This window comes from Lipotes vexillifer, unplaced genomic scaffold (assembly GCF_000442215.2).
Source record: "Lipotes vexillifer unplaced genomic scaffold, Lipotes_vexillifer_v1.1 scaffold1061, whole genome shotgun sequence".
NCBI classification, from domain to species: domain Eukaryota; kingdom Metazoa; phylum Chordata; class Mammalia; order Artiodactyla; family Lipotidae; genus Lipotes; species Lipotes vexillifer.
Window position 1 is genome coordinate 2,033,691 of NW_006789959.1, and position 12,125 is coordinate 2,045,815.

Consider the following 12,125-nt stretch of genomic DNA (forward strand, 5'->3'; position numbering starts at 1 on the left):
GAAGCTCTGGAGTCTTGAGTTGGCCTTACAGACATTTGTTACCGCTCCAGGACAGACCCTGATTTGAAACATACCCTCGTCTGAGGTCACAAAATGAGTTTGTGGCAACATTTTGTGCACAAGAGGCAGTGGCCCTCCTGTCGCCCTGGGATCAGCCTGACCTTGGCAGGCTCACCAGCAGCCATTCGGAACTCGGGACAGTATTCAGAGTTTAGTAGTCCTAAAGATTCTTGCTTCTCAGTCCCTGGTCTGTAACTAGGATGACCTAAATAAGGCCATTGCAACCAGAGCACAAACCAAGGCTATGGGTTGGTTCTCTCTGGAACAGCCCTTGCCACATAAAATCATTCGCACCAAGAAAAGTATTCTAGTAGGAGATTCCAGAACTTCATGGAAACTTCAAAATGCAACAAAGCAAACCGGGAAAATACAAAATGCCTTAAAGGAAGACGGAGTCCAAAAATCTCACTTCTTTCACATGTCACTTACAATCTCATCTTATGGTACAAGTGGCAACACTTTTACGGTCGCCCAGAGCTCAATATGAAATTGAAGGAGGGCAGAACACGCCACCCCACAATATGCCTCTTCGGCATTAAGATTATTTTGAGTTGATTATTTTTGAGAAATAAAGAGACAGGAGAAGCTCTGAAAACAGAGTAGAAATTTACCCTTCTGTAAGGTAAATTTACACTTAAATCTCCATTTGTAAAGGTGTCGCCTTCTCTGTACCAGGAAGAAAAGGATGATTCCAAATCACAAGAAACTTTTATCAATGGCATTGGCTTAAAACTGCTAACAACCCTTATCCTTATTTACTGTGTCTTTCCTAGTAACCTCCCATAACTGGCTTCCTGATAGCCCCCCTCCCATACACACACACCTTTCTTTTGCCTTTAGCTGAAGATGGTATTTAAGATGATGGCTTGAGCCACCTCGAGGAGTTAATCAGTTTTTCTGGATACTTCCTATGTATACATGAGGTATACATGTTAATAAATTTCTGTTGTTTCTCTTGTTATCTGTCATTTGCTACATGGGGTCTCAGCCAAGAACTCAGAATAACAGAGAAAAAATTATTTTTCTTCCCCTACAACAGCATGGGAATTGCACCATTCTAAAGGGAATTTAGTTTTCTTGAAAGATGAGCCAGTCTTCCAGGGGCATGTAAGTGACCCACCCTCAAAATGCTCTAAAATTCTATAGATTAACCATTTATCCTCTTTCTTGGTCTAAAAGCCATCAAAACAATTACTAATGAAATACCATATACTACATAAAATATAAGACAGGAAATTAGTAACTTTTAGTAACAGGAAAGAACTTACATATTTTTCCCCCCAAAATGAGAGACTGCTCTTTTAAAAAACAATTTTCGCTATGGAGAAAATATTAGACACTGAAACATTTCAAGAAAAGATTCTGGGATGACTACTGGTGCTGGAAGTTAATTCCATGGCTGGATTATACACTGAAATAGCAACACTCAGCTCTAGGTCAGTCAAAGGGAACCCGAAGCAAAAAAGAGAAGAATTCCACTTCACTTAATTCATTTATCAATCCTTCCATTACCTTCTTTTAATTCAAACATTCATAGACGAAGAAAGGTTTCCATACTTAATTTTTTAACGTAAGATACAGAACCACAATACTATTTAAATTCCAAATTATGGGAGATCACATTCAAATACGCTTGGATTTGACGAGTTGCTGTGACAATACAGAGAAATTTCACGGAAAAGGTATTTAGAATTTGTAAGATAGTCAAATATCTTTTTGCTATGTGGGCCAATGCATTAATAGTAACTTGATTAAAAAGGCAGTCTTTTGGACTTCAAATTATTAAAAAAGAATATCAAGATTATATAGATATACTTTCAGAATTTCTCAAACTCATTTCATTTTGAAGGCTGAAAGCAAATGTTACACATTAGAACATTCATGAAACCATTCCTCCTTTGCACTTACCTGTAAAAATCAAAAACTAAACCACACTTTCCTAAAGACCTAGCTATTTCCAGAGTACATTAGTGTAATCAGAAAGACTATTAGAACTAAATTATCACTTTTATGTTAACAATTTTCAACACAACATCTTTCCTAAAAGGACAAAAAAATGGGAATTTAGATTTCCCTTATTGAGCTTAACAGAATAGAATCTCATACTTTCTGGCTTTAATAAACTTCAACTCTTTTTTCCAGTGGGAACTATCTACACAGCACAGTGCCACATACAATTAATTATTCCAGTGAGATGTACATTTAGATTCACAATATGATCAACACAATAGTGCCATACAAAGTTTTCCTGCAGGTAAAAACGCTAAGAAAGGCCACAGTGGACAGTGCCAGACACTGTGAAAAACAGTAGATTACAAGGTACCACTGAGGTTCAGAGGAGACCACAAGTTTCAGATTTTTTCAGCAATGGAAAAAGAAAAACATTTAGAGAAACATAAAAATATATAATTCGCTGTCAATTATGTAATTTTTCATATACTGTTTCCTTAAACAGGCAAATTAGCTTAACTTAAAGTTAGAGGAAATGTACAAGATCAGAATATGAAAGATTTTTCTTGTTTTCTCATCAAAGGAACGCACTAGGATTAGCACGAGGATCTTTCTGGTTCCTGTATCTGTAGGTCAGCCAAACACCCAGGATCTGGAACGGGAAAAAGAAAAGAAGAAAGAGAAAGTAACAGTTGTGTGTATTTATTCAGTTTATCAGCCAAAAAATCTGGAACCTCTGAAGCACTTTGTATTATTTGTTCAAAGAGGACGAGATTTCTTTTTAAAATGTAGTATGGGGCTTCCCTGATGGCTCAGTGGTTGAGAGTCCACCTGCCGATGCAGGGGACGCGGGTTCGTGCCCCGGTCCGGGAAGATCCCACATGCCACAGAGCGGCTGGGCCCGTGAGCCGTGGCCGCTGAGCCTGCGCTCCACAACGGGAGAGACCACAACAGTGAGAGGCCCACGTACCGCAAAAAAAAAAAAAAAAATGTAGTATGTAACCCAAATTAGAGATCCTAAGAAAAAGTAATAGGAACATTGTGGTAGGCTGAATAATGGCCCTCCAAGGTTGTCCACACCATTATCCCCAGAATCTGCAAATATTCAACCTTACGTGGTAACAGGGACATTGCAGACATGACTGACTTAAAGCTCATGAGACAGGGAGATTATCTGGGTGGGCTCTGTGACGTAATCACAGGGGTCCTTAAAAGAGGGAAGCAGGAAGGACAAAAATCAGAGATAGAGCCAAAAGGCGATGTCATGACAGAAGCACTGGGAAGCAGATTCAGAGAGAGAAGATGCAACACTGCTGGCTTTGAAGATGAAGAAAAGTCAAGCCAAAGTCGAGCCAAGGGGTGCAGGCAGCCTCTAGAAGCTAGAAAGGGCAAGAAAACAGGTTTCCTCTAGAGCCTCCAGAATGAGTCTCCATTTTAAGCTTCTGACCTCCAGAAGTACAAGACGATAAATTTGTGTTGCTTTAAGCTACTACGTTTGTGATTACTTGTTAGAGTGGCAATAGGAAAGTGATACAAGTTAACTAATAAGACTGAATTGTCTTAATAGCTAAAATATCACAGCTTTTGCTAATTCAGAAACAGAGTTTGGCAAAACTTAAGCAATAACAAAAATCCTACAATCAATACATTTTCCAACACAGATCATAAAAAATGTCATAATTCCGACCTCTCCAAGGGAGGGGGACGTATACTTTTAGAAAAGTAATAAGTAGTTATCGTGCCATTTCTCACATCACGTTCACTAACGAGTTAACCAATATAACCTGCTTTTTTAATTGAGAAATGTGTTCATTCTGGTTCTGCTACCTCAGTTGATTTATTTAAAATAATCAAAAGTTCTTAGACTGAATAAGATGCAAAATTTTAATGGAACAAAATGAATTTCAAATTATATTTCCCGTTTCAGACCTGTGCCAACTTTTAATCTAAATTTTGTTCACTTGACTTCATAACTACTCATTAGCTCTTGAAACTACGTGTAGAGAATTGTGGTAAATCTAAAATTTTCTCCATTTACCACAATAATAATTTCTGAGTTACTATAAAACTCCTGACTGGCAATGTTTATTATAACATGTAAGGGCTGATGGAACTATGCTTTGTGTTGAATCAAGGAAACGTAAGTCTAATTTAAGGAAGTGGAAAGTCTGGTTTGGTGTCTGTATGACGGGGGTTGGGGGGAAGGAATTTACTTAAACCTATGAAGTGTACTTTGTGACTGGCTCTATTCTTCACATTTCACAAATTCATATAATTTGACCAAAAACCCTATATGATAGGAACTGTCATTATCCTCATTTTACCAGTGAGGGAACTGAGGCATCGAGAGGTTAAATAACTGGATAATAGCTACACAGGTCGTGAGTGCCAGAACCAGGATTCAAATCTTGGATCCAAGCTCTTAATTACGTATGTTGTTTTATATGAGAATCGGATGTGTTACAGGCCATTCTCAAGCTAACAACATTCCACCTACCGTTTCAGCCATGCTTGTTATTACAGTACTGAAATACTTACACACCTGTCATCAAGCAGCTACTTCTCTGACACCGCTCAGCCTGCCAGAGCATCATTTCCCTGACCCTGCCTCAGAAATACCGGCACACAGGGAACTTCTGGCTAGAATTTTTGAGTTTGTTAAACATTTTTATAATCACCCCAGAATACGTGCCGATGGTGTAAGTTACAGTTCTTAGGGGAAACAAAGCTATCGGGTAAATAAAATACTCATAAGCTGGAGTCACGTTTTACCAGAATTCCTCCAATTAAGCTGTGATAAAACCAAACAACCTCTTCTTGTGCCCCGTTGCTGGACCACTATCTCCTCACACCCAGAGAGAGCATGAAAAGGTCATGCCCAAAATGCAAAAAGATCAAAGTTAGATAATTACTGGATTTTTAGCTTACAAAGGTACTCATGATTTAAAGATTTTCAGGGGTAACTCTGACCCGATCATAAACTCTGCTGACTCTAGAACCTACACCCAGGATGCAAGAGGTCACCAGAGTACAGTTCTATGAAATGTCTACACAGTGTGCAAAAAGCATGTCCGTTGTTATTTATTTTATATTTATTAAATATAGAAAGGCAGAAGGTAATATGACAAAATATTAATGATGATTTCTGAGGAGGTAATTTTAGTTAGTAGATACATTTACTCTTTCAGCTTCATAATTGTCTGTATTTTCTAAATTTTCTACAAAGCACATGTACTAATAGTTATAATGTTTTTGGGGATTCTAAATCAATGTTTCTTTGATGGTTTAAATTTATTTTCATGTATTACAAATAGTTCAAACGAAATCTTTCTATTTCATCTATGAAAGGAAATCATCAGCTAGTTAGTCTCATCCCTTCAAAATCTGAGAATCGCTGATTCTGTGAAATATTGAATAAGATAAAAATTTAAAAAGTGAGAGAGCCTATAAAATAGTCACTATCCAAAAAATATCAGGTTGGATAAATTACTGTTAAAATCTCTAGCTAGGGGCTTCCCTGGTGGCGCAGTGGTTGACAGTCCGCCTGCCGATGCAGGCGACGCGGGGTCGTGCCCCGGGACGGGAAGATCCCCCATGCCGCGGAGCGGCTGGGCCCGTGGGCCATGGCCGCTGGGCCTGCGCGTCCGGAGCCTGTGCTAAGCAATGGGAGGGGCCGCAGCAGTTAGAGGAGGCCCGGTCTGGGAAGATCCCACGTGCCGCGGAGCGGCTAGGCCCGTGAGCCATGGCCGCTGAGCCTGGGCGTCCAGAGCCTGTGCTCCACAACGGGAGAGGCCACAACAGTGAGAGGCCTGCGTATCGCAAAAAAAAAAAAAATCTCTAGCTAGGTTTCAAAAGGACATGGTGTATAAATTCAGAGCAGGACTCCATGCAAGAACACCTTAGAAATCTAAGACCCATGAGTTTATATTCTTCAATAATTAATATTTTAGAAGACAGCAGGGGGCTGGGAGGGATGAATAGGCAGAGCACAGAGAGCATTTTTAGGGTAGTGAACATACTCTGTATGATACCATAATGATGGAGATATTTGTCCAAACTCATGTACACCACCAAAAGTGAACCCTAATGTAGGTTATGAACTCTGTGTGTTATTATGTGCCAATGTAGTTTCATCAGCTGTGACAAATGCACCATCCGGTGAGTCATGGTGACAGTGGGGAGGCTATGCTTGTGTGGGTGCAGGGAGATAATGGAAATCTCTGGACCTTCCTCTCAATTTGGCTGTGAACTTAAAACTGCTCTAAAAATAAATAAATAACCTCCTTTTAAAATAATATATGCATAGCTGAAGGCAGTGTGATCCGATGAGAAGAAAATGGAGCTGCTCAAAAGAACTAAATTCTCAAAATAAATCCCAGATATAAAAAAGAAACCATGTGGCGAAATTCTGATCATTACTGACTCTGGCTAATGGAGTGTATGGAGATTGCTCATTCTGGTTTTTTGCCACCTATATTTTTAAATTTTTATGATAAAATTTTTTTACTTTTAAATCCATGTTTTATTTTAAAAGAAAGGAAAAATGCACAGGTTTTCAAACGGTATATGAATTTTCTTGAATCAATGCCATGACCAACCCAGAAGTAAGATGGCTCCTTCCTGAGAAAAAGTGAAGTGAAAATACGCTTAGAGTAGGAAGGGATGTCAGTGAAAACTTCTTTTGAAAAGTGAATACTAATGAGAATTCCTGGGAGGAATTGCAGGGGGCCCAGGTTCAATCCCTGGTCAGGGAACTAAGATCCCGCAAATGTGGTGAGGCCAAAAAAAAAAAAAAAAAAAAAAAAAAAAAAAAAAAAAAAAAAAAAAAAAAAAAAAAAAAAAAAAAAAAAAAAAAGTGAATACTAAGCTTGGTCTTTATCTCCAGTTTGATAATAACAGCCAAGTACGGATTTTTCATTCTCAAAGGGAGAAAAAGAAACTGAATTAGAATATACAATATACACAAACATCTATGTATATATAATATGCTCTTAATCATACATTTTATACATATATATGTAATGTATACATTATATACACAAATTCAATACATGTCACACACACACAATCAAAATGAGGAGATCTAATGTGTAACGTGGTGACTACAGTTGATAACACTGTATTGTACAAGTGTATTGTACAATACAATACTGTATAAAATACTGTATTGTACTGTAAAATCTACTCTCTTGCTAAGAGAGTAGAACTTAAATGTTTTCACACACAAAAAAGGTAAATATGTGAAGTGATGGATGTGTTCATTAACTCGATAGGGGGAACCCTTTCACAATGTATATGTATATCAAATCATCATGATATACACTTTAAATATCTTACAATTTTATTTGTCAATTATACCTTAATAAAACAAAAAATATATTTTTTTGTATTTTTATATTTAATTATACAGAGAGAAATAAATTTCCAGGCCCAAGATGAAGCTGCTCTTATCCAGGGTGCCACATCAGCAAACTGAAACTTGGGTAACCTTTATGTCCCTGTAAATGCTCCTCTTGACCGGAAGTGCAATATATTCAGTCAGCCAATCCCCAAAGGCCAAGCCAACTCTGGGCCTTCTCACCCCAAACAAGATTGTGTGGCCCCAGCCAATCAGATATTTTCTATTATTCCCCTCCTTATTCTTTATCCTATAAAAGCTCCTTGCCTTCGGCCTTATTTTGCAGTTCTCTGAAAGGAGACTGTCCATGAACTGTTAAAATTTGTTTGTATCACCTAAACTGCTGTCTTTAATCATTTTTAACATATATAATAAAAATGAGAAAGGGCCTTCTAAACATAAAAATCAACTGGATAAACCATATAGGTAAAAAGCAATAAACTGAACCACATAAAAAGTAAAACCTATAAATTTTATTTAAAAGCCATGAAAAAGTTAAGTAAATGCAAAAGAAATTGAAAGCAGGACAAAGAAGCCAAGTAGAGTGAGTGATAAGAGGAGGAGGGAGCCAGGAAGGGAAGAGAGGAAATAAAAGGTGAGTGGGCAACTTTCTGGGGCGCCTGGGTTTCTAAAAGCGCCCGGTGAGCCCCAGCCTTGAGGTCTCTTTTCTAAACACCTTCTAGGCCCTGAGGCCCGCTCTCCTATTCTTTTACAAAATTCCCCTTTTTTGCATAGACTGAGTTACAGGCGATCCAAAGGTCCTTGATCAGGACAGACAGTAGGTGGGCAATTCACAAAAGAAGTAATACCAGTGGTCCAAAAACACATGAATACATGAATATTTTCAAATTCACTAGTCACATTTCCAAAAGAGCAAACAGAACTGTAATACTATTTTTACCTATCAAATTGGCAAATATTTTGTAAGATAAAAATATCGAGAATTAGTGCTTGAACCAAAAGCTGGCAGAATCTCCCCCAAAAGGCAATTTGGCAATATTTATCAAACTCTTTTAAAATGCCCATATACTGAATGTGTCATATTTTACTTCTGGAGGTATACTCTAAAGAAAAACTAGGGAATATAGATTAAAATATATATATACAAGGAAGTTGACCATGAAATTACTTATTACAGGGACATACTGATGGGGAAATCAAATGTGCAAGAAATTAAGTGACACAGTAAACTTCAAATATACAAAACACTTAAGATTTTTCTGATTTCCTTTTAAAGATAAATGCTCATTCTTACAATAGCCTACCATATACTTCCACAGTTTTATGCACAATCTTACTTAATACCATTATTCTACACATGCTATTCTTTGTTTAAAACAGGTGTGACATGGGCAATTAACACAGCCATCATAGGGGTCCCATCATCTTTTTTTAAGGGGATATAATATGGGGACTTGTACATCAATAATTTACTCATGTCTACAAAATGATAGCTAATACACACAGCACTTGCCGTTATGACAGGCATTTTTCTAAATATTACAAGTTTTTACATTTACTAACTCCTTTAAGCATCAAAACAACTCTATGAAATAGGGGTTTTCCATTATTATGCCTGTTTGCAAAGCCGAAGAAACAGCAGCACAGAAAGATTAAGGAACTTGCCCAAGGTCACACAGTTAATAAAGCAGGAGAACTAGGTTTCCAACCCAGACAGTGCTTTTTTTTATCTATTTGCTCTTGTCTAATAAACTCTAATTTCACCAGCTCATTATTGACAAACATGAGCTGGCCCAAAGGTTGCTGTTATAAACAATAAACATTATAAACAATAAACATTCTTGTGTATTCATTTTACATAGTTATACAATTATCTCCATGAAATAAAGCACTGAAAGTAGAATTGATGAGTTAAAGAAAAAAGCTTTAATTTAAATACATATTGCCAATTCAGATGCATCAAAAATGTCCAGAGTTATTGAGTGTTTAATAAAGACAAAGAGGAATTAGCATTCCTCAAAAATTATCAAAATAATATGTGGTGTGGTTTTGCTCAGACATTTATATAAATGTATGAATATAGTAAATATATTAATATAACATAAATATATGTTATATAGGTAAGAAATTAATAACAACGATTACCTACGGGTTTTAGAAGGCTAGGAACAAAGGGAAGTGCGGATAGGGTTGGAAGGCAACTTTTCAAAGCATGCCTATATATAAATGTGTGTATATTACACATTAATATATATATTAATATATATATTAAACAATGTGAATGTCCTACCTACTCCAAAATTATATCTAAAATTATAATTTATCATACAACTCTAGAAATAGAAGAGACCCAAGAGATAACCCAGACTAGTATCTTCATTTAATTTTACATAATTTAATGTTCAAGCACTTCACCCTGTATAAACTTAGTGCTAGATCTGTGAGGTCTGATTTCAAGCCACAGCTCCTCCTATTACAGTACTAGCTCCCAGTGAAAACATCCACTGATACATTCCAAAAGTTACGTGCCATGCTAAGGTAAAATGCCATGCCCTCTTGCCCTATAAAACAGGAATCTCATGACAAAGAACGGAAGATATTGAGTTATTTGTGCATACCTCTGTAAAACTGAAGAAGAGGCCAATGCCGCCAACAAATCTCAAAACTTCTCCTGCATATTTTCCTATTATTGGAGCACAGGGTGAGCACTGGTGGCTGCTTTTCACACAGCTCTGTATCAATTTTCAAAAAAGAATTTTTATTTCAAAGTACATTTATAATGAGCAGATAAAAAAAAAAAACACCCACATAAAAATTACTGTCTGGAATATCATAGCCAACTTGGAGCCACGGTTCTTTAGTAGTGTCCAAAATCGTAAGATGGCTGCTAAGATTCCCACCCCCAGGGTACATGCCCTGAATAACCACCCCTTGAGAGTGGATGGGATTTGTGAATAATGATGCACTGTCACTCCCATGTTTATGTTGCATTACATAAGACACTCTCTTAATAAAGTGAAGAGATTCTCACACTGACTTTGATGCCATGCTGTGAGACGCCTGTGTAGTTAAGACCTGACCAGCATCTAGGAACTTAGAGACACCAGAAAGAAAATGGGACTTCAGTCCTACAACTGCCAGAAGCTGAATTCGACCAACAATAGCTCGGTAAAAGACCCCAAACCTGAGATGAGATTGTAGCCCTGGCCAATACCTTGACTTCATTCTGGTGAGATCCTGATGAGCAGAGGAACTAGCTAAGCTATACGCAGGCTCCTGACTTAGGAAAACTAAGACAATAAACGGGTGTTGTTTTAACCACTACAATTGTGATAATGTATTATATAGCAATAGAAAACTAATAACCCACAAAAGAGGACACAACGAGGGGATGTCCAGCTCAGGGCTCAGCGAGGGGGTAATAGGAGCTTCCCCAAAATATAAACACATGTAAACTTCCCAGGAGAGCCAAGCTCCAAGCTCCTAGTCCATCCCAATACAGGATTGGGTTGGACTTGGGAGGTCAGTGGTTTGGCCTGGGGCAACAGGATGGCTCTAACTGATCTATCGATAGCTCAGCTCCCAGAGAGAAAGGGCATGAAGTTGTGATGGGGAAGAAGGGAGAGAGGAAAGAGGGTGGTTCCTTGTGTCCTCCACCCTGGGGATGTTTAGCTGGTTGAGAAGCCCAATTTAGTATAGACCACTCCCCTCATACCACCCTGATAGGCTTCTAAACCAAGATATTTACTTGCTGATCTGCTGTTATTTCTCTATCACAACTTGTTCTAGGAGGATTTGACTGGGAAGGAATTAGGGGCAAAGAACCAAAAGCATCCGTGTCTGGCTGGGCCCTGATATATTCAGTATCCTCAGGATGGATATTTGAGAACAGACAATTGATACAATAGTGTACAATGAATGTAATGCTGGTATATAAAAAACACTTTAAAAGTACAATTCAGCATCAGAAAGTCCACTTCTTCCATGTTAACCATTATTCATCTGGATGCAATACATCTCCAAAAAACATTTTATACTTTGTACTTACAGCCAGACAGGTGTCATTTGGGTTAAAACTTCGGAACCCACAGCAGTTTAAATTTCTCTGGATGTCATTTCGAGCACTTGCTGTATTGTTCCAACCAACTTCCAAAAGCTGACCCTAGAAAACGCATTTAAACATACATTAAAATGTGTCATCCCTGGGACTTCCCTGGAGGTCCAGTGGTTAAGACTTCGCCTTCCACGGCAGGGAGTGCAGGTTCAATCCTTGGTCGGGGAGCTAAGATCCCACACGCCCCGTGGCCAAAAAAACAAAACATAAAACAGAAGCAATACTTTAACAAATTCAATAAAGACTTTAAAAATGGTCCACATCAAAAAAAAATCTCAAAAAAAAAAGTGTCATCCCTGCATAAAATGTACAAAGCTGGAGCCTGCAACTCTTAAAACTGAGTGCACCTAATATAATACTCTTTATAAGAGCATCAAAACTTCTCAAAGGGTTACACTTCAATCTGCAACAAAAAGAAGGCGTGATTTCTATCCCAAGAATAAAAAGTCTTCACCTTCACATGTGAGTTAAAAGAAGCACTTAGGTCAAAGGCCTTTTTTTCAGAGTGTAGCAAGACAAATTTTCCATTGCCCCAAAAGAGAGACCCATATTCTTCAAACAAATTAGAGTTTGAAGAGAATAATTGCCAGAATGAAACCACAAACATTCTGGAGCAAATGTTTCATTGCATAATAGTAGGGA

At 37.8% G+C, this 12,125-nt stretch overlaps 1 protein-coding gene across 1 annotated transcript in view; it reads right to left on the reverse strand.

Moving 5' to 3' along the window:
• Positions 1 to 1,548: 1,548 nt before the first annotated feature.
• The window catches only part of TSPAN13 (tetraspanin 13), a 31,764-nt gene continuing 21,187 nt past the window's right edge, over positions 1,549 to 12,125 (reverse strand). Inside the window, exons 4-6 of the mRNA XM_007463064.1 lie at positions 11,418 to 11,531; positions 9,988 to 10,101; positions 1,549 to 2,662 (exon numbers count right to left, since the gene is read on the reverse strand). Of these exons, the coding sequence (XP_007463126.1) occupies positions 2,588 to 2,662; positions 9,988 to 10,101; positions 11,418 to 11,531 (303 nt within the window). The 3' untranslated portion in view covers positions 1,549 to 2,587. The remainder of the gene's footprint in view (positions 2,663 to 9,987; positions 10,102 to 11,417; positions 11,532 to 12,125) is intronic.